The 25,324-nt window shown below is 39.5% G+C and overlaps 1 protein-coding gene across 4 annotated transcripts in view; it reads right to left on the bottom strand.

The window, feature by feature from the left end:
• Nucleotides 1-24,053, bottom strand: part of LOC121280583 (zinc finger protein 821) — a 43,153-nt gene extending 19,100 nt beyond the window's left edge. For 2 of the 4 annotated variants that reach the window (XR_005943641.1, XM_041192741.1), the window contains exons 1-2: nucleotides 23,986-24,046; nucleotides 3,371-3,487 (exon numbers count right to left, since the gene is read on the bottom strand). Coding sequence is in view for 1 of the 4 variants with exons in the window: in XM_041192741.1 (XP_041048675.1) it covers nucleotides 3,371-3,487; nucleotides 23,986-24,046 (178 nt within the window). In the remaining 3 variants the exon portion in view is untranslated. Of the gene's footprint in view, nucleotides 1-3,370; nucleotides 3,488-23,209; nucleotides 23,335-23,985 lie in introns of all 4 variants that reach the window. The other 2 variants (XR_005943643.1, XR_005943642.1) reach the window with 2 other exon arrangements.
• Nucleotides 24,054-25,324: the final 1,271 nt, after the last annotated feature.

Below are 25,324 nucleotides of genomic sequence, written 5' to 3'. Positions count from 1 at the left end.
TCATTTGACCCCCTCTCCAAGTACTTTGTGCTCCCTCCCCACAATCCCTATCCCACTGATATTCTTCAGCCTTCTTACTCTCCTGTCATTGTTGCAAGCTCGAATAATCCCTCGAATGAACCTTGGCTGTCCCCTGTTCTTTTCTTAGCATTCCCTAAAGGGCCAGTTTGGGCCCTTTGCTGCTCATTTCAGCAATGATCCTAATTGCCCCATCCTTCACTCTCTCTGACTATTCCACTAAATGCACATATTGGGCTGATGTCATTAACCTCATACCCATTCTGCTCACCCCACTACTTTTAACTCTGCCAGAAGATCACTCTCCGTATTTCCTGTCCGAACTCCCATTAATCTGCTTTTGGGGAAGAAGACTTCCCCCAGGTTGCTTACAACTATGCTTTCAAACTCCCAGCTGCCTAAACTTGGGCTCTTCCCATCCACCCTGATACCTCCATTGCTATTACTTTGCTCCCATATTCATTCTGTGAAATCCAAAGGGCATATCTGGTGCCATCCACTACAGATCTGCCTGGACTATATCAAGCTGAAACAAACTTTTTTTCTTCTCCTCTTAAAATAACCACAAAATATACTAGGATCATCCTGGAGAAGGGAATAGGAGTTGGCCATTCAGCCCCTCAAGCTTGGTCTACCATTCAATTAAATCATGTGGGATTTGCAAATCAACTCCGTTGATCCACTTTTGCCCCATATCCTTTAATATCTTTGGATAAGAAGTCAACCTCAGATTTAAAATTTACAATTGATATAGCATCAATTGTTGTTTGCAGAACAAAGATCCAAACTTCTATCACCCTTTGAGAGTAAAGTTTTACCCAGCTACACTCCTAAGACTCATCAGTCAGCAGAAACAGTTTCTCTCTACCTACCCCATCTGTTCCCTTAATATTTCTTTCAATATCTTGAAAGCTTCGATCAAACCATCCCATAACTGTCAAAATTCCAGAGAATACAATTGTAGTTTATGTAAGCTCTCCCCTGTAATTTAATCCTTGGAGTCAAGGTATTTTTCTGATAAACTGATTCTGCACTCCCTCCAGGGCCAACATACCAGTGGTGCCTGGACCTGGTCACAGATAAGGTCTAAATCAGGGCCTTGTGTAGAAATATCTTAATGCTGACAACTGAAACATGGGCTAAATAGAATAGGAATGCAAAATACCCCACTTGGTGTAAACGTAAGCTCAAACGAGGTCAGGTAAGGAAGGTGAAGAAATTTCCATTTATTTAGTGCATTCCACATCCTCAGGACATCTCAAAGTGCTTCACAGAAAATTGCTTTTAAAATATAATCACTATTGTATAGAAAACACAGCATTTGATTTGTGATCAGGAAGATCCCATGAAGAACAGAGATAAGTATCTGTTTCTTTAGTGGTGTTCATTGAGGAATAATGTAGAACACAACTGAGACAAGGGCACTACCACTGAGGTAACTTAGCTACAAAATTTTGCATTATTCTGCTGTGTCAGTCCTCAGCACAGGTGTCAGTGAAGCATCTGTGGAAGATATTCCAATCTAGATGGGTGTTCAGAAGAAAATACCAAGTAATTTAGGGCCTATGCTAGGAAGCTCATTCAGCATACCAATCCTGTATAAATATCCAAACCACCTTAAAAGACTGCAGACCAACAGTGACCTACATACCAATTGATGGACAAGGACAGCTAACCAAGCAGGATCCTTCACTTGGAAAAAAAACTGCACATGCAGACTAAATACAAACTATTTCAATCCTTAAATTCACATTCAGGCAAACTATGTCAAGCTACCTTAAATGCAACAATATACAGACACACCGTAATCAAAATGTACAGTGATTTCCATAAAATGTGAATGTGTCTATAAACTCATATTCAATAAAAATTGTGGGGCGAAAGAAAAAACAATTTTGTTTAAGATGACCACAAATTTTACACAATGATAGGGGTATGGTTACATTATCCAGAGGACTGGGCTAATGAGATATGATTTTAAATCATGGCAGCTGGGTAAATTTAAAATCAGTTAATTAAATCAATCTGGAATTTAAAAAAAAAACTAGTATTAGTAATGGTGACAACGTAAGTATTAGTGTTGCAAAAATCCAACCAGTTTATTATGTCCCTCAGGGATGGAAACCTGCAGTCCTTGCCCAGTCTGGCCTACATAGGATTCCAGTCCCAAAGTAATGCGGCTGATTCCTACTTTTCCTCTGGAATAGCCTAGCAAGCCACTCAACTGTATCAAATCGCTATGAAAAAGTAACAAACTGCAGTGGTTCAAAAAAAGGGGCTCACATCCCCACGAGCACATTAAAACACAAAATATAAATTAAAAAAATTTGAAAATGTGTGTAGCTCAGTCAAGCAAACACTACTCCAGGACCATATTTTTTTTTGCCGAAAAGAGTTTTTATATTGACGTATTATTCCAATAGAAGGAACTAAGGTATGCTTTATAGGATCAAAGCACCCTGGAACAAAGAAGCTCAAAACGTTTAAAATTTACAATATTTTAAGTCATGGGATCAAAATTTCAATACAGCAGTCCATCACTTCATAACTATGATCTAAAGCTAAGGTAGTTAATAACAGATGTTATTTCTACCCTTGAGTATAGCAGATATAGCAAGTCAATTCCCAATGTTACAATTCTAAGGAGGGGGTTATTAGACATAAAAAAAATTAAAAACTCAAGCAGTTTGCTATTGCCATCTGAAATAATAAATGGACTTGCAGCCTTTTCACTTAGCCTTAAAAAAAACTTCAGAGACTAATCGCTAGTTCTTGCAGTGTGCACCAATTCATTGGATTTCTTCAAACAGGAGCTGGACCTGGTTCTGCCTGGATCACCTCCTACAAAAAGATAGAATTACCAGGCAACCGCTTGGACCAGTTTGAATTGCCGGGGGGGGGTGTGTGTGTGTGTGTGTGTGTGTGTCGGGGGAGGGGGGGGAGTTGAAGGGGAATTTCCCAGATATTTTCCCCCAAATTGACTTCAATTTAGTTTTTTTTGTCTCTCTTCAGGCGAACACATGGTTTCAAGGTAGCGTGAAGAATTCATTTGGCATATTGTGATGCCTTATATATCACAATTGTGTGGAGCAAGCTGGATGGAACTCTGAAACCTATAAGGAAAAATTATATTGGAAACACCATGGTGTATGAAGGTACATATATTGAAAATGTGAAAACACATTTATTTCAATGTTAATGTGAAAAATCATTGAAAAACATCAAAATGTACATGTCAAATTAGTCAGTCAATGTTTGTTCTCAGCCTGTAGAAAATACCCTGATATGACTACTGGTAGGGTTCACCTGGGACTCATTGGCCCATTATTCCTACATTTTAAAATAAACTTACCACTTATGTTAACAAAGTCCTCTTCTTGGTTTCCATGGTCACTAATGGACTCTGTCATATCAACTTCAGCTTTATCTGTGTGCACACATTCCTCCATCCCTAAAGAATGCTGCACCACTGTACAAACACAGAACACTTCTCAATTTATGGCATCTTCTGAAGAACTGAAAATGTCAACTGTTGCATTTTTGATGGCGTATTCTAAACTGTTGAGTTAAATAATTAGGCAATATTCCTCTTAAGTATAAAAGTCAAAAACTCCAAACAATCATCACAAAATGGCTGCTCTGTACCAATCCTTCATTTTCACTGCACCACCTGTGGTAGAAAACAGAAAAAGAATCTATGGAAAGCACATGCTTTTTTGTTTTCTGTCAAACCAAAGTATGAATATTCTAAGTCACACTTTGACAAAGAAAAATATTTCAGTTGCAAAAGTTATACAAGAGACGCAAACGGTCAAACTATAAAAAAAATGGCTCACCAGGCAAAAGCTTTCACTTTGTTTGAATCATTGTCAAGTTAATACCATGCACTGTGAAACTTTGGTAACCAATACTCAGAGCTGTCAACACTAGGCAAATGCTTGGTGTAAGATTTTTAATCACAGACAACGCACCCAAGGCCTTAATTCTCCACAGTTGATAAAATGCATCCATCACTTCAGCTGCAAAGAAATGGAGAAGCGGCACCAAGATGATAATCTTCAACCACATGTTTTTCCTCCTCCTCACCCAATGAATGAGTTTTGATTTGTTAGTATTTTCTCTTGCTTTCACTGAATCAAAGGAAACATTTTCTTAGCACTTACTGCTAACAGATGTTGAGAAATTGTTTTACTTCCATAGTACCCTTACTGGCTTGTCAGAAAAAAAGCCATGTATACACATAGGAAATGGTTGGGAGCATATACTGTCCTGCCTGACAATCACACATAAAGCTTCTGAACATAGACTTATTTAGACTCCTGCTGAAAATTGCTCAAAATCATGTTTTGATTACTGCTCGAGTAAATGGTTCAGGTAAGCATATCACTTTGTACAGTGGTACAGATGCAAAAAATGAGGAAAACTGCAGGTCAAACCTCCAGCAAGTGTACAGATAAGGCACTTTTATATTAGAAGGGGTGTGGTACTTCAGCTGTGAATGCCACTGTCCAATATAAAAGAATCTGACCACCATGATGGCAACATTGGAAACCAACATTTTTGTGGGTCCCATGAGCTTCTGGCAGGTAATGTTCCTCCTCCACATACATTCTAAACATACAGCAACTTCAAGTGCAAGTATTGTTACACACACCAACGCATGCTCCACAATTAGTACGTTTGCAGTTATGGAAATTGCCTTTTTGTGCATATCCAATTTCCCTTTACTAACTGGTCTCAAAACGAGAACAAGATCAGAAGGTAAACAGGAGGAAAGCTCAAAGAAGCTTTGAGTTCCTGCTCAACTGCTTTCTTTCAAAAGATTCTAACTAATTTTAACAGAACCTTTCTTGGGCATTAATGATGGCATGACAAATGCCCTCAGCACCCTCTGGCTAACAAGGCGTGGGAAGAAAATGATCAAATTAGTCAGTTTTCATCTTAGTAGAAATATGCATGCAGATCTCAGGCAAGGACAGGATTATCCTCAGCTGGGACAGGCCTCCCCTCCTCTGGGTTAAACAGACCACCCAGTCCTAAAGGAAAAGGGATAAAAGGAAAAGTGGGATGAAAATAAATCATACGAACCTACAAAATAGGAGTAGGCCACTCGGCCCCTCAAGCCATTTAAGACCATGGTTGATCTGAATGTAACCTCAACTCCACATTCCCACTACCTCCAATAACCTTTCACCCCCTTGCTTATCAAGAATTTATCTAGCTCCACCTTACAAATATTCAAAGACTCTGCTTCCACCACCTTTTGAGGAAGACTCACTACCCTCAAAAAAAAATTCTCCTCATCCCTGTAATCAAAGCACTGTTCTCAGAATGCAGAAACATCCTGAAAAACGGATTAAAGGCAGTTTAAACCTTTTCTTTAAAATTCAAAGTACAATCCTGCCAGCCTAAGTTTTGTCTAACACTAAACTCTAATTTCCAATTGCAGCAACAGCAGAACATCAACTATATCTAAAATGGCAGCATATATTTAAGTCTGATTATTGGTTATTATTCTCTGCCTTGTGGAGCAGGGTGTAATGTTACCCAGCTGATGCCAGATATTCAACACTACAATATTAAGTACTGTACTACATGTACAAAATAAAGTTTGTTCTCAAAGTTGACCTACAAAATCTCAGTTTTCTGCATACGTAAGAATTTACACCAATAAAAGCAAAACAGATGTATAGGGAGGGAGTATGACACTAGAGCTCTTTAATGGAATTTCTCACTTGAAGATACTGACTTCAAAATAAAATTGTGCTTTTCTAAAGATGCAAGCATTTGCTTAAATTATGGAAGTTTTAAACAAAACATTTTATTTGGAATTGGTCATTGTAATTACCAGCACATATTGCTACAATCATCCTTAATCCCTCAGAAGGACTATAAATCATTCCTATCCCTACCTAGGCAAGATTTGCGCCTGTCTAGTGATCTCGGAGGTATTATAAGTCAGTTTGGATGTTGCCATATCTGTCTTGTAGTATAGGTGAAGAATCACACCCATTGAGACCAGAACAGAAATGTTTTATTCCGTCATCAGAAAACATAATCAAATAAGTTGAAGTAGGTCTATTTAGTAGCAATGCCTGTCTATACGCACTCCATTTACTTTAGTGACAGTAAATGTTCATTTCTACTTAAAAATAAGTTCTTCAGCTTTTCTTCCATTAAATTTTCATCTTCGTTTTCTCTGCTATATCTATCTCCATTACTGTTCATCCAAATTCCTCTTTTCTCATTATCAGTTTCATCACTTCTTCCATTGTCTCTGTAGAATTTGTGCTGCATCTTTTTCTCTACATCCCCAGCTCCTCCATCCTACAAGAATGCTGCTATTGAGATATTTATACCAGCTGCTGCCCCCTTTACATTGACTATTTTAACCAAATTACATGTTCACAATCTGAAATCATTGTTATTGTACATAGTTTAAGACAATTTGTTGCTTTTCTCCCTTGTTTCTCCTGAAGGTGGTGACACCCAGCTGATGTACAGTTTGATAAGCACATTTTAGTACCTCATCTAAAATTATGTGGAAGCTTCACCTAAATGTGGGGTCTTCTTGCTCTGAATGGCTCCACTTATTGCTAGAAAAACTTACTGAGCTATCAAAGATAGTCTTCTCATTCTGTCACCCTTCATTAAAAAATCAGTAAACATCCAATGGCTAACAGTTTTAGCTCTTGTGACAAGCTTGTAACAATGACACCTTCCCCATACTCAAATCTGTACAAGAGCCTTAACCTAGATTTATTTCTTTTGGCTACCAGGCAAAAAATTCTTCAAGTCTTTTAGTTTAACGAATTTGCTTGCAATTCAAACTATACAGTCTTGTTTTCTGTGCGCACAAGTCTCTCAGATTCAGTACCAGTCTTTTTTAAATACCACTTTCCCCCAGAAAGGTTGATAAGATAAAAATCCATTCTGTGCATCCAGCATTTTTAAATAAGTCAAGAAAGGATTCTTCACTGCCTTCCCAGGAGGCACAAATTTAAATAATGAGAGAGCCCATTTCAATTGCAAAATATATACAGGTCAGGAAAGTAATCATACCATGAAATTCTGTACCACTGGGTTTTCACTCCAAATCTAATGAGAATTATTTCAAGGTAGAGACACAATCATTCAGGCACAGGGCGACACTGATCAGTCATCAAGACAATTACTTGTTAAAACTCGGATCTATTAGCGCAGAAGGGGCTCCAAAAACCTTTGATACAAAAGAAAATACTTCAAAGTGCTCCAAAGAAATAGCCATTAACCCAGTTGCGTTAAAAACAAAATCCCCACCAATATTCAAGTCTGCTGACATCAGAACTTCAGATCCTGGTAATTCTTAACCAAATTTCTTGTATTAATCAGAGTTTCAAATCAACACATTGTCCAGATACATTTTAAAGAAATCAACCTCCATCACCATGAAGGGCCCAGATGAAAATGAAGCCCAGATATTCTGCATAACTAGATTTAGCGCAACACAGATCATGTCTCCCAAAAGAAAAAAATCTTCTTTAAGGAAAATTTTACCTCAGTTCTTAATGCCCATTGTGATGCAGATAATTTAAACTTTAACTTCAGATAGTATCCAAGTTAAGATTTTATGTATGGCTTTGACACAGATGTTACATAATGATAGTGCCCATTAAAATCTAGTTATAAATTTAACAACTTTTATTTTTATAACGTCTTTAACATAATGAAACATCCCAAGGCGCTGCACAGGAGCATTATAAAAAATGGTAATAACACCAAGCCACATAAGATATTAGGTCAAATGACCAAAAGCTTGATCAAAGAGATGGGTTTTGAAGAGAATCTTAAAAAAGGAAAGAGAGTTAGGGAAGCAGAGAAGTGTAGGGAAGGTATTTGAGAGCTTGGGGTCTGGGCAACTGAGCTAAAGTTAAAGTTCCCATCCCCTGTTTTACCTCAATACTTTTGGAGTCACTTAACAGTATTATAATCCATTTAAAGTATCTGAAATTTCAGGACAATACAAATGCACTGTCACAAGTGTATAGTATTAAACAAAAAATACATTCAAAATCCTAGGGAAATTTTCAAAATGTAATTTTATGCTACTGCCTTAGATTAAAATTCACACGTGTATTTAGTTACTATTGAATGGCTTTGATGTGTTCATTTCAGTAAATTATGGCATTATCTTAATCCCACTTGGTCCTAACTTGATATTAATTGCTTTATATGGGCTGGAGGTGCTATTACTACTACTCTCTCTGTATTACGTGATGGGAAATAAACCATAAACTAGGATATCATTAATTTGAGCTAAATGGCACTGAAGTCCTCCAGCTCATGGCTGAAATGCAGACATTAGAAAAAATAAAACAGTCCACAAACTTTTTTCATGAATCTATTACAAGTTGGTGTGGCTAAATGGAAAACTGACATAAGCAGTTACAGGACAGAAATAGGAACATAGAAGTAGGAACAAGAATAGGTCATTTGGTCCTTTGAGCCCGTTCCACCTTTCAACTAGATCATGGTTGATCTTCTACCTCAATGCCATTTTCCCACACACTCCTCATATTCCTTGATATCTTTAATATTTGGAAATCTATTGATCTCTGTCTTGAATATACTCAATGGCTGAACCTCCACAGGCAGCTCAGGTAAAGAATTCCAAGGATTTACCGACCTCTGAGTGAAGAAATTCCTCCTAAGTAGCATACCACTTATTCTGAGACCGTGTCCCCTGATTCTAGACTCCTCAGCCAGGAGAAACATCCTTCCTGCATCTACCCTGTCAAGCCTTGTATGCTTCAATGATATCCCCTCTCCCTCTTCTAAACTCTAGAAAATACAGGCCCAATATCCTCAATCTCTACTCAGGGGGCAATCCTCCCATCCCAGGAAAGAGTCTGATGAACATTTGTTGCTCTATACAATTGCAGCAAGATATATTCAAATCCTCTTACAATAAAGGCCAACATCCTACTTCCCTTACTTGCTGCACTTGCATGTTAACTTTCACTGACTTATGAACAAGGGCACCCAGGTCCCTTTAGACATCAACACTTCCCAATCTCTCACCATTTAAAAAATACTATTCATTTCTGTTTTCCTGCTAAGTGGTTAACTACACATTCCCCCACATTATATCCTATCAGGCATGTTTATGCCCACTCACTTAGCCTGGCTAAACCTCAAAACCTCTGCATCCTCCTCACACCTAGATTCCCACTTAGCTTTCTCTCATCAGCAGACTTGAAAACACTATATTGGTCCCCTTATCCAAATCATTGATATAGATTGTGAACAGCTGGAGCCCAAACACTGATCCTTGTGGCTCCCCACTGGTCACATCTGCTAACCTGAAAATGACCCATTTATTCTTACTGTTTTATGTCCATTAACCAATTCTTTATCCATGCTAGTATATTACCCCCAATCTCATGTGATCTAATTTTGCTTGCTAACCTCCTGTGTGGGATTTTATCAAAAGCCTTCTGAAAATTCAAATACACCACAGCCACTGGTTCTCCTTCATCTATTGTTATGATCCTGGACCAGACCACCAAGTTTTTATTGAGATAAAAACAAAAAAACTGCGGATGCTGGAAATCCAAAACAAAAACAGAATTACCTGGAAAAACTCAGCAGGTCTGGCAGCATCGGCGGAGAAGAAAAGAGTTGACGTTTCGAGTCCTCATGACCCTTCGACAGTTCTGTCGAAGGGTCATGAGGACTCGAAACGTCAACTCTTTTCTTCTCCGCCGATGCTGCCAGACCTGCTGAGTTTTTCCAGGTAATTCTGTTTTTGTTTTAAGTTTTTATTGATTTGGTTAGGGACCAGTAACTTTTTCTATAAAGTAAAAAAGTTTGAGATTCAAGACACTTGATAAGAGGATAAAGCCACACAATTCCACAGGTTTTGAACAAAAAAAAACTTTACGATACAAGACCTGAAAGATAAAGCAATTTACATCTATCATATAATCTAACTTTCAGGGTTAATGAGATACATGTGAATTAACAGGCAAACTGTGATTGAACACCATACTGCACAGGAAATCGCAAGTGCAACCAAAACAGAATCCACAGATTTTTTTTAACAACCCACCTAGACATCAGTGAATACTGAGAGTCAACCAATCTCATTGAAACTCCATCTCTAACGAGGGACTCCAATCTTCACCTTCGAAGATCTTGCTTTGCAATTCTCTCCAAAAGTCACTCCAACTAGGACGGCCTCAACTAAGGCCCACTTCACAGGGTTTCAAACTCACCTCCCGAGATTTCGTTCCCCTGGATTCCTATGCTAACTCAAATGTAACTTCAGCTCTTCGGTCACACCAAACAGAATACTACTACTGCAAAGGGGTACCTTCATCTCAAAGGTCCGCTGCACGAAGTACCAACCTGCTGCTGCCTTCTTAAATCATCGGGGCTTCTCCTGAACCTCACAACTTAAGTCTGCTTTTTCTGCTTGAAGCCTCTTTATCTGCTTCTCTCTTTCTTAACTGGGACCTCTCCCGTCCCCTCTGCCCATTCCCCATCTGGGATGCTTCTCTGCTATGGTGCTCCACTCCCAGTCATATGACTCAGTTTTCATGCCTTTTCTTTTTACGCAGGTGCATCGTTGTCAGAATGGCCAAGCCCATTAACTGCCAAACTGTGCTGCACCACCTGCTTCAAGCCCGTGCAAACGCGAAACTCCCAAGGCCTACCAGGACTTAGAATTCCGTCTCCGCTCTTGACACCAAGGTAAGTTTGGATCTCATAACATCATTCTGCTAACATCCTCAAAAAAAACTCCCAACAACTTTGTCAAACATACTTCCCTTTCATAAATTCAAGCTGACTCTGCCCAACCCAACCATTATTTTCTAAGTGAGCAGTTAACACATCCTTTAGTTTCTAGATTTTCCCTATTATTGATGTCTGGCTAGCAGATTTATAGTACCCCATTTTCCTTTCTTAAACAGTGGAGTTACGTTTGCTATCTTCCAAGCTGGAGGAACCATTCCAGAATCTATAGAACTTTGGAAAATGACTACCAATGCATCCAGTATCTCTGCAACCATCTTTCAACATCTGGGGTGTAGATTAACAGGTCCAGGGGTTTATCAACTTTCAGTCCCTTTAATTTTTTTAAAAACTAAGACCAATTTCTTTCAGTTCCTCATTCGCACTTGTCCCTTGGTTCTCTAGTATGCATGGGGAGGTTATTTGTATCTTCCTCTGAACACTGAAAATGTATTTGCTTAGTTTCTATGCCTTTTCCTTATTCCTCATTATAAATTCTCTTGGTCTCTGCCTGGAGTGGGCCCACATTTGTCTTTGCTAATCTTATCCATTTTACATTCCTATAGAAGCTCTTACAGTCAGTGTTTATGTTTCTCATTAGTTTACTTTCATATTCTATTTTCTCTTTATTAGTTTCTTGGTCCTCTTTTGCTGAATTCTAAAAGCTCCCAAACCTCAGGCTTGCTAATTTTTGGCAACTTTATTGCCCTCTTCCTTTGCTCCAATACAATCACAGAATCACAGAGCAGTAGAGGTTTTTCGGCCCATCGAGTTTGCACATACACGTGAGAAACACATGACCTACCAACCTAATCCCATTTACCAGCACTTGGCCTGTAGCCTTGAATGTTATGACGTGCCAAGTGCTCACCCAGGTATTTTTTAAAGGATGTGAGGCAACCCGCCTCCACCACCCTTCCGGGCAGTGCATTCCCGACCGTCACCACCCTATGGGTAAAATAGTTTTTCCTCACATCCCCCCTAAACCTCTTGCCCCTCACCTTGAACTTATGACCCCTTGTGACTGATCCTTCAACCAAGGGGAACAGCTGCTCCCTATCCACCCTGTCAATGCCCCTCATAATCTTGTACACCTCGATCAGGTCGCCCCTCAGTCTTCTCTGCTCCAACGAAAACAACTCAAGTCTATCCAACCTCTCTTCGTAACTTAAATGTTTCATCCCAGGCAACAACCTGGTGAATCTCCTCTGCACCCCCTCCAGTACAATCTTTCACTTCTCTTGTTAACCATGGTTGGATCACCTTTCCTTCTGGGTTTTTGTGCCTCAAAAGGAACGTACATTTGTTGTAAACCATGTATTGATTCTTTAAATGCTAGCCATTGCCTATCTACCATCACACCTTTTAACGTAGTTTCTCAATCTACCACAGCCAATTTTCCCCTCATACCTTCAAGGTTTATTTTGTTTAGATTCAAGACCCCTGTTTCAGATTGAACTACATCACTTTCATACCTAATCATGGCTACTCTTCCCTAGATGGCTCCTTTATAATGAGATTAATTAACCCTTTCTCATTGCATAATATTAGATCTAAAATATCCAGTTGGCTAGTTGGTCCCTCAACATACTGTTCTAGAAAACCATCTCGGATACATTCCAGGTATTTGTCCTCCACAACATTAGTACTAATTAGGCTTACCCATTCTATATGCAGATTGAAGTCCCCCTTGATTACTATATTACTCTTGTTACATGCACCTCTAATTTCCTGAAAAGCCATGCCCTACATTACCACTAATGTTTGGCAGCCTATAAGCAACTCCTACCAATGTTGGCTGCCCCTTGCTGTTTCCTAGCACAACCCAAACTCATTCTACGTCTTGATCTTCCGATCTAAAATCTTCTCTCACTAATGTACTGATCTCATCCTTTATTAACAGCACTACCCCACCTCCTTTTTGCCTAACATTCCTAATTGTCTAATGCCCTTGAACATTCAGTTCCCACCCTTGGTCAGACTGCAGCCATGTCTCCATAATGGAAATTAGATCATACCTATTTACTTCCATTCGTGCCATCAATTCACCTACTTTGTTGCAAATGCTGTGTGCATTCAAATAGAGAATTAAAGCCTTTTTATTTTAACTATTTTTGCAACTTCTAGTCTTTTCTGCTAGCGCACTCTTATGTTTGTACGCTCTGAACTTTCCAACCACATTCAGCTATAAATTCCCTTATTGCTGCCTGGCTCTCTTGCCCTTCCCTTTAATTTTACCATATCTTCCCACTATTTAGTTAAAGATCTCTCCATGTCAAGAGGACATAATGTCTATAATGTTATCGGAAATTATTTTAAAATAGAGTTCTAGTGGTGTCTGTGCATGTGTGTGTCTTAATTGGATTAAATCAAGCTGGTCTAGAGGCTTTGATGTATACAGAGAGAAGCAGGCCTGAAATGGTTATTAGGTAAACACAGGGAAGTTACAAGGTGAAGTGTAAAGGGGGAAATTAGCATTTTTAAATAAACCATTCAAAAGAATGGTGAAATATTACAGCTAGCCAGAAGTCAAACAATTTGTTTACTTTTTCCAAAGCTTACTAATAAAATTGGCAGTATGAAAGGGCTTTATTGTTAGAAGAGGTAAAGTTCAAAAAACCTAGTGATACAATGAGAATTTGCATTCAAAGAGGAAAATATGTATAAAGGAAGAGAAGGCTATTGGTAAAAGAGAAGGGATTCTAAGATCTAAAGTCCAGCCAGTAAGCCTCAAGCCGCTGTCTGCTAGGGCCCAGAGCTGAAATAAACTCATTTTGAAGGTGACTGTCCAGAGTGTGCTTTGCCAGGGGTCAGTTTAAATCTGTGTTTTACTGTTGCCTTAACAGAGCTGTAATTAGGAGTCAGATTAATTAGGAGATTTTTGTAGTTATGATTGTTATGACCGATGCAGTTGGTAAAGCGGAGTTATTTTAAAAATCCCAGAGGGAAACTTTAAACAACTGTCATAACCAATAATTTAAATGTTATGTTTGAGATGCGACACTAAATTTAGGAATCAGACCACTAGTTTGAGGTTTTACATTAAACTAAATGAAACATTTTATTAATTTACACAGATTAAAAATATATGCGTATGGCTACAAATTACTATCATAATTTTTAACAAATACATAAACCAATCTCCATTAAGGCAACAGCAATCCATTGACTTAACCAAACACCAGGCAAAGCATTTACCATACCAATTCAAAATGGGATTCTTCTCACTGTGGAGCCAGTTGGAGGCTTGCAGCTGCCTTTTGATCTTACATTGCCTTTGCCAGCATACCTGGAAACTACTGAAATTTTACCTACCAGCCACATTGAATGTTAATTTTCCTTGTATCAACTACCTCTTGGAACATCACCTTTTAACAATGAAAGCCCTTTCATAATACCCATTTTATTAGTAATGAAACATATTGCTTGGTAGCTGCTAGAAAGGTGTCAATTTTCACCTCACTTCTTCAATGCTCTATTCAAAAAAATGCAAATGCACGCTATCTCTTCTTACATATCAAAACTAGTGCATATCAAAGCACCCAGACTAGCTGGCTTTAATCCAATTAAGTCGTACCCACAGACTAAAACTCTATTTTAAAATAAAAATATTTTCCAAAATATTATATAGATTAATAGCTTCATGACATTATAGCAGTAATAGACATATGTATGTGCTTATAATCTTTGTATTAATAAACGTTTAATTTAATAAAAACCCCATGAGACTTGGTGGTCTTATTACTACTGAATTCAAAGCATGCATCTCGAAACATACAAATTATAAAAATTGTTTATGACAGTTGTTTCAAGTTTCCCTCTGGGATTTGAACAACTCAGCATTTACCACCAGTTGTGTCATAATACTCCACCAACCTTGTTACAAGCCTCGCCAGAACACTGGTTCCAGCATGGTTCAGGTGAAGACTGTCCCGAACGATATAGCTCCCACTTTCCCCTGTACAGGCACCAGTGCCCAATGAATTGAAACCCGTTTCTCTCAGTAATCTTTGAGCTACACATTTAACTCTAACCTTATTTACCCTACTCCAATTTGCATGTGGCTCAGGTAACAATCCCGAGATTATTACCTTTGAGGTCTTGCTTTTTAATTTAGCCCCTAGCTGCTCATACTCTCTAAGCAGAGCCACTTTCCAAGTCCTACCTACATCGTTGGTGCCTACATGGGCCACCACAACTGGGTCCTCGCCCTCACTCTGCATGTTCCTCTCCAGTCCAGAGCAGATATCTTGAATCCTGGCACCAGGCAGGCAACACAGCCTTCTGGACACTTGTTCTCGGCTGTAGAGAATAGTGTCCATCTCCCTGACCATACTGTCCCCTATTACCACTACATTTCTATTAACTCCCCCACTTGAATGGCTTCCTGTATCATGGTCAGGTCACTCATCCAGCCTGCAGTACCCGCTTTCGTTCATACAGGCTGCAAGAACCTCAAACTTGTTGGACAATTGCAAGGGCTGAGGCTCCCCCACTTTTATCTTCTTGATTCCCATACTTTCATCACTCGCAGTAACACCCTTCTGTCCCTGACATGGACCAAATCAGATGATCCTACCTAAGGGGTGCAAGCACCTCCTGGAACAAAGCACCCAGGTAACATTCCCCTCCTTGACATTACACACTGTCCACTGAGCCTCCAGCGGAATGATTCCGAGCCGAAGCTCATCAAGTCTCAGTGTCTTGCTGCAGGTGTGTTTGCCTTGGATTACACAGGTGCAGCAAGAGCTCCCATATTCTGCAGCCACCACACATCACCTGTCCTTCCTTCTTTATGCTGTTTAATTAAAATTTAATCAGTAAAATAATTAACGCTTCTAGTCCTTCATGTGCTTATATTCTTATTATTTCAACAAGTATTCTAGGACCCTGATTGAAATTCCCTAGATAAAATATATAGGGCTCACCAGACAAATAATCTTTACCATTAATAAACTTTACTAATATAACATCACAATTGCTAAAATTACCTGAGTTTTGAAAGATAAGTCAGAAAAATACACACCAACCAATCAACTACCTGTTATCCTGCTATGTCACACTCTGACTTCTCTCAGAATGGAGTCGGTTCACTCTAGAGCCACGAACTGAATAGCTCTTTCAGGTGCTGTTTTCTGTCTCCGGGTCCTCCTCTCTCCTGCTCTGTCAGGTGTTGCTATCCGTCTCTGGGTCCTCCTCTTTCCCACCCTTTCACAATGCACAAATACACATGCACAAACAGAAAAAAATCTTTGAAAAGTACTACCTATTTCAGCATCTAGGATCAAGGTTTAAGAAGGTATGTGTAACTAGAAATTCAAGTTCTGTAAAAATGTCAGAATTTATTCTTTAAAATGTAGAAATAGTTTCCCTACATGAGCATGAGGTAAGAATGACCATTTTGTATTTTCTTACCTCTTTTAACCATCCTTTTCCAAAGTCAACCACCCATGCTGCAATGTGGCTCCCAGGACATTGTCTCTTCCTTATCTCACCTGAAAAGCCATTCTTTGAGGGCCTTAACAGCGAGTTATAATTGCTTATTCAATCATGGAGGATCAGCCAAAATCTGTTCTCACTCAGCATGCATGCAGGTCCACCAAAAATTGCTAGATAACTATATACAGCAGACACCAGGGTTAGGTTTCTCTTCTCTGGATTAAGAATACAGTTGTAACTACTTAGTGGTTACCCCTATTGTGAGTGGCTGCCTAAATACTGATATTGACTGCCGAGTTAGTGACTCATTTCTACATTATCCAGTGAATTTCTCCACTGAACCGTAGGGAGGTGAAGAGAAGGGATGTTGTGTTAACCTCACATACTATTTCAATTGTCAAAAAGGTTAGACAGAGACACATTAATTTTAAAATTGATCTTCTTTGAAGATTTTATTTGCATAAAAGTTAACATTGTGATATATACCATAAACAAAACACTATCCTATCCTCTTTGTCTAAAAGCAGACTGAAGTCATTTTTCCATTCTGACTCACCCAGTTATTTTTGTCCTAAATATTTCAGCTGACACTAAAAGCTTATAATTTTAACTGTAATGTTCAGAAAGCACGTCCGAACTAGAAGAGCTTGGTTTAAAAAAGGGAGCCAGGCCCATATTTTAAAAATCACATTCCTTTGATTTTACATAAACAGTTGGTTATTAATCAAAACTTGTATTTATACAGCACTAACACAGAAACACCCCAAAACAGAGCAAAATTAGGTCCTGTTAGTAAGTAAAATAACACCACAAAAATCCAGCTTAACTTAGCTAACATCATTCACCCCAGAGTTGGAAAGCTGTGAATTCAAGACCCGCGCTAGGACTGATTGGAGGGAGTACTACATTATTGGAGTCTTTCAGGTAAGATATAAACCGTGGTCCTGCTTGCTGTTCTAGATGTCAAGATCACATGGCACTATTCAAAGCAGAGCAAGGAACTATCCTCATAACTGAACTAGCATCCCTTCCACAGTAAGAAAAAGGTCAACTAGTCATTAATTTCAGTGTAGTTTGTGGGATCTTGCTTTGCGCAAAAATGACTTCCATTTGCCAATATAACTAAAGTCACTGCACTTCATGTCACTTTGTGATATGCTTTGAGACATTTTTTCCGAGACACTATTTTCTAAGTGCAAGCCTTTTTCTGTCGGCCTTTACAAAAGCGCAAATGGTCAGATAACTTTAAGCAGATGTGTTTCTAACATACATCAATATTTCCTCAAAAATTTGTATTTTCCCTGCTTAGAAAGCACAAGACTATTTCAAACAGTTCCCCGAACAACAGACAATTACAGATACCAACCCATGGCATAAATAATAGAATATCATAGTACAGTGTGCTACTCAAATCTCTCAATTTTCAGCTTCATTAAAAGCACTTATCTGGGGTCACCAGATAGAGTAAAGAATCAATTGATCAATTTCAAACAATTACCTGGCAGCATCTCGTTTGAGCACACTATTACCTTAGCAGACAGCAGGAACTGAGCAGTGCAGGGTTTACACAAAATACGTACAACATAAAATGAAATTTAGAGCATTCCAATTTTGCAATGCCAATTTCAGTTTACTGCAAATATGACTGGACTACAGTGTGACAGATAAACGAACAGCTAATACTATCATTCACAATTAGAAAGTTGCAAGTAAGCATTATTTGCATTAAATAAAGCCACACTGTCCCCGATCAATTAAATGAGCTTCAGTAGAAGTTAAACAACATTTGGCATTTACTTAGCATATAAACTTAATGAAAAAAAAGAGTATCTTAATCACGGAGAGTAAAAGTTTCAAAAAGAGCTCCAAGCTTATATCTTCAGGTACCCATAACAACTGAAATATTTTGGTTGCCAGGCTGAAACTTAACTATCAAATCAGATATATTTCTTAAAAAGTTAACATTTTAAAAAGATGTTGCCATTTTGAGCGTACATTTTTAACACATCATACCTGATCAAAAATTGCAACTCCTGATAAGCGAATAGTATTCCCTTGCTTCATCTCTGGTTTAAATATACAATATTCACTCTACAAGGCACACCTTAAGTCATGGAATGTGGGTTCAATCCCAGTAATGAATTGGAGTTCATAAACTAGATTGACACTTCAGTGCAAACCAAGGTAGTGCTGTATTGTCAGTGGTGTTATCTTTCAGATACTCCACTCTGTAATTTCCGGGTACTTTGGCACCAATCAGTTTCTCTCACCTAAACAAGTGAACAGTTAATTATCATAGCCGCAACCATGTAGTGAGAAACAGTTTGTTGAATTAAAGCTATTGTGATCATTTCTGCCACTTAGATTGTTGCAGAATGGCACTGTTGGGCTGAGTGTAGAGAGATAATAACATGGGACACATTTAAAAGAGGCAACAGCATCTTCTGGGCATTTTAATACAGTTTCTACCCAAATTCTACATTTCCACCAAATCGATCAAAGCAGAGCCCACATTTATGACGGTTTAATGTATTGCAGGTGTTATTTATGCTTAATTCTCACACAGCTAGATACTGCAAATAAAAAAAAACCTACAGTAATACAAGGGTAATAAGCACTGTGAAAATGCCTCTCAGGCTGACTTTTTACATTGCTTTTGATGACAAGCTGGGGTCAAGTGGAGCACTCATCTTAGAGTCTACTCCCCCCACAGACTGTGATACAATAAGTTAAGAACTGTTGTTATCCTCATATTTTGCTTTTTTGCCAATATATTTTTCCTACTTATATCTTCTAGTAATTTACTGCCCAATAAAAACTAACAAATTAGGTTGAAGTTTCTATAGAAATCAACAAGCAAAATGAGTGCATAGCTATCCATTGATTTGCAATCTTCCAATGTGCTTGACGCGGCACATTCTAATAATTTTTTTCAGCACATTTTGACTTAAATTTGCCAATGGAGGATTGCGAAGCAATACAGTATACTTATGACACTCATCACAATATCTCTTTTGTACAAGGAACAAAGAAAAGTACAGCACAGGAACAGGCCCTTCGGCCCTCCAAGCCTGCGCCGATCATATAGCCCGTCAACTAAAACATTTTGCACTTCCAGGGTCCGTATCCCTCTATTCCCATCCTATTCATGTATTTGTCAAGCTGCCTCTTAAACACCATTATCGTACCTGCTTCCACCACCTCCTCTGGCAGTGAATTCCAGACACTCACTACCCTCTGCGTAAAAAACTTGCTCCGCACATCTCCTCTATAGTTTTCTCCTCTCACCTTAAATCTATGTCCCCTAGTAATTGACTTTTCCACCCAGGGAAAAAGCTTCTGACTATCTTTTCTCGTGTGTCACCATGTCCTGGGTAGCATCTACCTCCTTGGAAAAGATGAATGCAAAGTATTCATTTAATACCTCAGCCATGGCCCTTTCGTCCATGTGCAAATTCCCTTTTAGATCCCTACTTGGTCCTACTCCTCCTTTTCCACCCTTTTACTATTTATATGCCTATAGAAGACTTTGGGATTCCCCTTTATGTTGGCTGCCAATCTTTTCTCATAATTGCTCTTCACTTCTCTAATATGCTTTTTCACCTCCCCTCTGAACATTCACTTTTTCTTCTATATCTTAGTTTCAATCTCCTTTCTCATCCAGGGAGCTCTGGATTCATTTTCCTACCTTTCCCTTTCAATGGTAAATACCTTGACTGTGCCTGAACCAATTCTTTTTTGAAGGTAGCCCATTGTTCAGCTACAGTTTTTCCTGCCAATCTTTCGTTCCAGTCTATCTGGCCCAGCTCCGTTCTTGCCCCATCGAAGTCAGCTCTTGTCCAGTTAATTATTCTTACTCTGGATTGCCCATCATCATCCTAAAATACAATGATCACTATCTCCTAAATGTTCTCCCACTGACACTTGATCTACTTGGCCCACCTCATTTCCAAGAACCAGGTCCAACAGTGCATCTTTTGTTATTGGATTGGACACACACTGCTGTAGAAAATTCTCCTGAACACAATCTTGGAACTTTCGTCCCTCTCCGCCCTTTACACTACCACTGTCCCAGGCTACATTCAGGTAATTAAACCCATTACAGCTACTCTATAATGCTTGCTTCTCTCTGTAACTTCCCTGCAAATTTCTTCTTCTACTCCTTCTCACTAGTTGGCAGCCTAAAGACCACACTGAGCAATGTAATTGCCCCCTTTTTGTTCCTTACCTCTAGCCAAATTGATTCTGTCCTTGACCCTCCGGGACATCCTCTTTCTCCAGCACTGCAATGCTCTCCTTAACTAATACCGCTTGGATGAGGGAAGTGAATGTACTATCACCAAGTTTGTGGATGACACAAAAATAGGTGTGAAGGCAAGCAGCGAGGATGACTCAAGGAGTCCACAGAGGGACGTAGACAAGCCAAGTGAGTGGGCAAAAACCCGGCAAATGGAATACAATGTGGGAAAGCGCGAGGATATGCACCTTGGCAGGAAGAACAGAGGAGCTGAACACTACCCAAATGGAGAAAGACTGAAGGCTGCAGCACAGAGAGATTTGGGGGTCCTCAGGCATGAATCCCAAAAAGCTAACATACAAGTTCAGGTAATATGGAAGGCAAATAGAATTTTGGCCTTTATTTCAAAGGGAATAGTATATAAAAATAGGGAAGTCTTGCCAAAACTATACAAGGCACTAACTAGACCACACCTAGGATACTGTAAACAGTTTTGGTCCCCTTATCCAAGGAAAGATGGAGGCAGTCCAGAGAAGGTTCACTAGGCTGATCACGGGTGTGGAGGAATTTTCTTAAAAGGAGGTTTAGTAGGCCGGTAGCTGATGTCTTCGCCGGTGAAGAGGTAGGGAGGAAATTTGGGGCAAAACAAAGTTGTATGTACAAAACTAGTTGTTGCTGTAGCGCTAGGAAATTGGTTCCATTAATCAGACATGTTACAAAGCATCAGGAGCTTCAGCATATTATAGAACTGCTTCTTCTAAAAGTTCTGTAACTACTTTTATGAATTAACTTACCAATAGTTAGTGGCGTCCTCAAAGTAAACTTGCTGGACTACCTAAAACTTGTGACTGGGAATATCTGTTTCTTTCCTAGGTCTTCCAATTGCATCGCAAGGATCTGGCCTTTGAGAATTCAGAAAGTTATTCTAGGGTTGCCATCTGCTGCACAGGACCTACACATCAAGAGCTGTTGGCACTAGCATGGGCTCCTATAACATAAAATTAGCTTTAAAGAATGCTGAAGTAGAAAGATCTTTTCAGTACAACCTCAGCCTGAGGCTTAGGAATGCTGATCTCATCATTTCTATCTATCCTATTGTTTCTCCACAGTCATGATTATTATCCTGTTTTACCTTCATTTTCTTTTCTTGCAATGCAGTCTTAGGCCACACAAAAGTATGTAGGCTTTCATAAATTACAATTGTCGATACAAGGAACACTGAAAATATCATTCCAACATACCTCACAGGAGAAAATGCAGAAGAAATGGGGATAATCGAAAGCTTTTATGAACAGATATTTTAGAAGGCTTTTACAGGGTGTTAGAGGAGTGAGAGGTTAGGGAAAGGAGTTGCAAAGTAGATCTGCGACAACTGAAAACTGCTGAGGAAAATGAAGTGAAGATATACGCAGGAGGCCAGTGTCTCAGAACAAGAGGTTGCAGGTGATACACTGTTGGGCAAGGTTGCAGAGACACTGTACTTGGTTATTTAGAAAAGTTGGCCCATTAGAGTAACCAGGAGCCAATGTAGATTAGCAAAGATGAGCTCAGGAACAATGGGTAAATGGGGCAAGACAGGAAGGTGACAACAGATGTAGACTAAAGTTAAGAAAGGGTGGCAATCAGGATGCAAGTTATGTGATGCAGGGAGAGTCTAGAGAAGATGAAGATATGGAAAAATGTTTTGGTGGCAAATAGGGGTAATGTGGGGTAAAGGCAGGTCATTAGCAGAGGTGAATGCAAGTAGTCTTAACACAAAACCAACTGGCCAATTACAGCCTAATTTCCAAATTGTTTTCCTGACTATGGCCCCTACTTTCAGCTTCATGAAAGCAAATGAATAAGATGCTTTGATACATGCTTCTAAACTATACGCAAGACTATTGAATTTTTTTTCCCCCTTCAACACATTAGTTGATGGTACGAGGCCTAGGGGACACAGATTTAAGGTTTTGGGCAAGAGATGCAGGGGTATGTGTGGAAAAACTTTACACAATGAATGGTAATAACCTGGAACACACTGCCTACAAGGGCGCTGGAAGTAGAAACAATAAATGCCCAATGAAATTGGATAGGTGCTTGAGGTTAATAAACTTGCAGGGTTATATGGAACTAATTGGATTGCTCAGAGAGCCAGCATAGACTCGATGGGCTGAATGATCATTTTCTGTGTCATAGTAACTAGGACTTTAGAAGGAAATAAACCTCTGATCCCATATTAGATGAACCTAGTTCACACTGAAACTCTGCCATCTGTTAAATCATGTGGACATTACCAAATTCTGACCACATTGCTCAACATAAATGGAGTTCTCACTATACTGTTTTATCCATGCAAATAAGGTTTATAAATTTCCAATACTGACTAAACAATGGTTCTGATATTATAATCTTAAACACACTAGTCTTCATAATATAGTTCACCCACTGAGTTTTCCAGTTTGTTTATTTCTTGTTACTGTCACTATTACAGCCAAGTTCGCACTGCATGTGCATATCACATATCACACAACAGCAAAAGCTGTTACACAAAATACACTTAGAGTTAACCTACAATCAGGATTTGCTGACAATTAATTTTTGAGATCTGTGCTTTGCTTAGTGATAACCGCTACACAACACTACTTTGGACTAAAATCAAACATATTTAAACTTCAATACCAAGAGAGGAATTGATTAATTTTACAGGCTCTCAAACACTTCAGCTTTAAATAAACAAAACAAATAAATCTGTCTAACCTTACTCTCATTTCCTTCATTCTGATTCTTTGCACCTTCTGTTTTTTGCTCTATTTTCTTCTTCTCCCAGTTTGGCCTCTATCACTCCTTATCTATCTGGTCATCTGATAATGTCCCTTTAGCATCTCCATTTGCAAGGGAAAAGAATGTAGCACAAAATTAATTTTGATTGATACACAATGCAGCAGTATTGTACACAATTCTGTGGAAAGTCTACAATTTAGAGAAAGTAGCATGTTCAAACCTCACTAATGTTTGGGTGCTCCTGCTGTGTATAATTTTGATGCATATTTCCAAAATTGCTAAAATAGGGTTGCAGTATGTTTAACTGTGTTTTTTTCAAATCAGAAATGTCATTCCCAACATTTATCTGCTGCTGACAGCTCTGATTAAGAAAAGCTCAGAAACACAAATTTTACATTAGTCACTGAAGTGTCATCCCATACCCTGCACATTTCCCACCTCAGTTCGGTCCCGGTTCTGAATGCCTTATTTCCTTTTACCTCCTCCCTCACCGCCCGTCTTTACTTTTAAACCCACAGGCCATTCGCCTACCATTTGCCTCTTGCATTTCGCTACCTCTAACACAAGGAATTTTGCTGCTCCCCTCGCTTTGTACCACTGCCGTCGCAAATACCGCTCTCCCACTTTGGCTGCGCCCCCCGCTAAAATGAGTCGATGCGGAGGGGGTGGGGGGTGTTAGAAAGGGCCAGGCCCCGCTTCCCGGCACCAAGAGAAAGGCAGAAGCCCCAGTATCCCCGCCCGGACATACTCACACTGTACTCGGTAAGGAGTAGCCTGTTTCCGCCTCGACATCACCCGCACCCTCCGGTCCATCCTCCCACTCCGGCTGTAAGATGGCGCGGCCACGTGACAACCAACCCCGCGCGCGCTCCCGGTCTCCTAGTGACGTGTTCACTAGGCAACGCTCCTTAGCAACCTCCCCGCATCCTGGCGTTGCATCATTAGACAACCCTGAGGGTGGAGGGAGCGACCGTTCGAACGCCCGCCCATCGGTCCTCTGGTGCACATGAGCGCAAAAGATGTAAAGGATAACGCGGGTGTCACGACCCAAAGTGGCACAATGCATTAAACCCAAGAAGTGGTGAGGTCCGTTTGAAGGGGTAATTTTACACCACTATAAATTTGCATCAGCAGCATTATAGTTCTAGTCCTGTGTAACCCCATATTTTATGGTATATTTTCAATGCTATGACAAAATAGTTTTTTCGTATACACACAGGTGACCATTGAATATATTAGTATTCACGCTTTGCAGAATGACGACATGGAACCCAACTAGTCCATTTTAGTCCCTCCTCTATCCCCACCCCCTTTCCATTTCTTCCCCCTCCCTTTTGTTTTTTTTCCAATAATTTATATAGATTTTTCTTTTCCCACCTATTTCCATTATTTTTAAATCTGTACCTCTTATGCCCTGTTAGTCTCATTTCACCCCAACCCCACTGGAGCTGGACCTTGTGTGTCCTGCCATCCATTCTTAATTAGCACATTCTCTTAGATAACATCACCACCTTCAACACCTCTTTGTTCTTTTGTCTGTGACATCTTTTGATTATCTGCTCCTATCACTGCTTACTTGTCCCTACAACCTATTTGCAGGGTCAGCCCTAGGTCAGTTGGTAATACTCTCCCCTCTGAGTCAGACGGTTGTGGGTTCAATTCCCACTCCAGCATCTGAGCATACCAATCTAGGCTGACACTCCAGTGCAGGACTGATGGAGTGCTACATTGTCAGAGGTACTGTCCTTGGAATGAGATGTTAAACTGAGGTACCATTTGCCCTCTCAGGTGGATTTAAAAGATCCCATGACATTATTTTTGAAGAAGAGCAGTAGAGTTATCGCTGGTGTCTTGGCCAATATTTACACCCTAATCAACATCTGGTCATTAGCATATTGTGGTTTGTGGGGGCTTGCTCTGCACAAATTGGCCACTGTGTTTCCTACAATGCTAGTGACTACACTTCAAAAGCATCTCATTGGCTATAAAGCACTTTGGGATATCCGGTGGTCATGGAAGGCACTATATAAATGCAAGTCTTCCATTTTTTTTCCTTTTTTTAGATTTCCCATGGCATGGCCAATGGAAAGC

This window comes from Carcharodon carcharias, chromosome 7 (genome assembly GCF_017639515.1).
Source record: "Carcharodon carcharias isolate sCarCar2 chromosome 7, sCarCar2.pri, whole genome shotgun sequence".
Taxonomy (NCBI): Eukaryota; Metazoa; Chordata; class Chondrichthyes; order Lamniformes; family Lamnidae; genus Carcharodon; species Carcharodon carcharias.
This window is presented reverse-complemented; position numbering and strand designations above follow the sequence as displayed.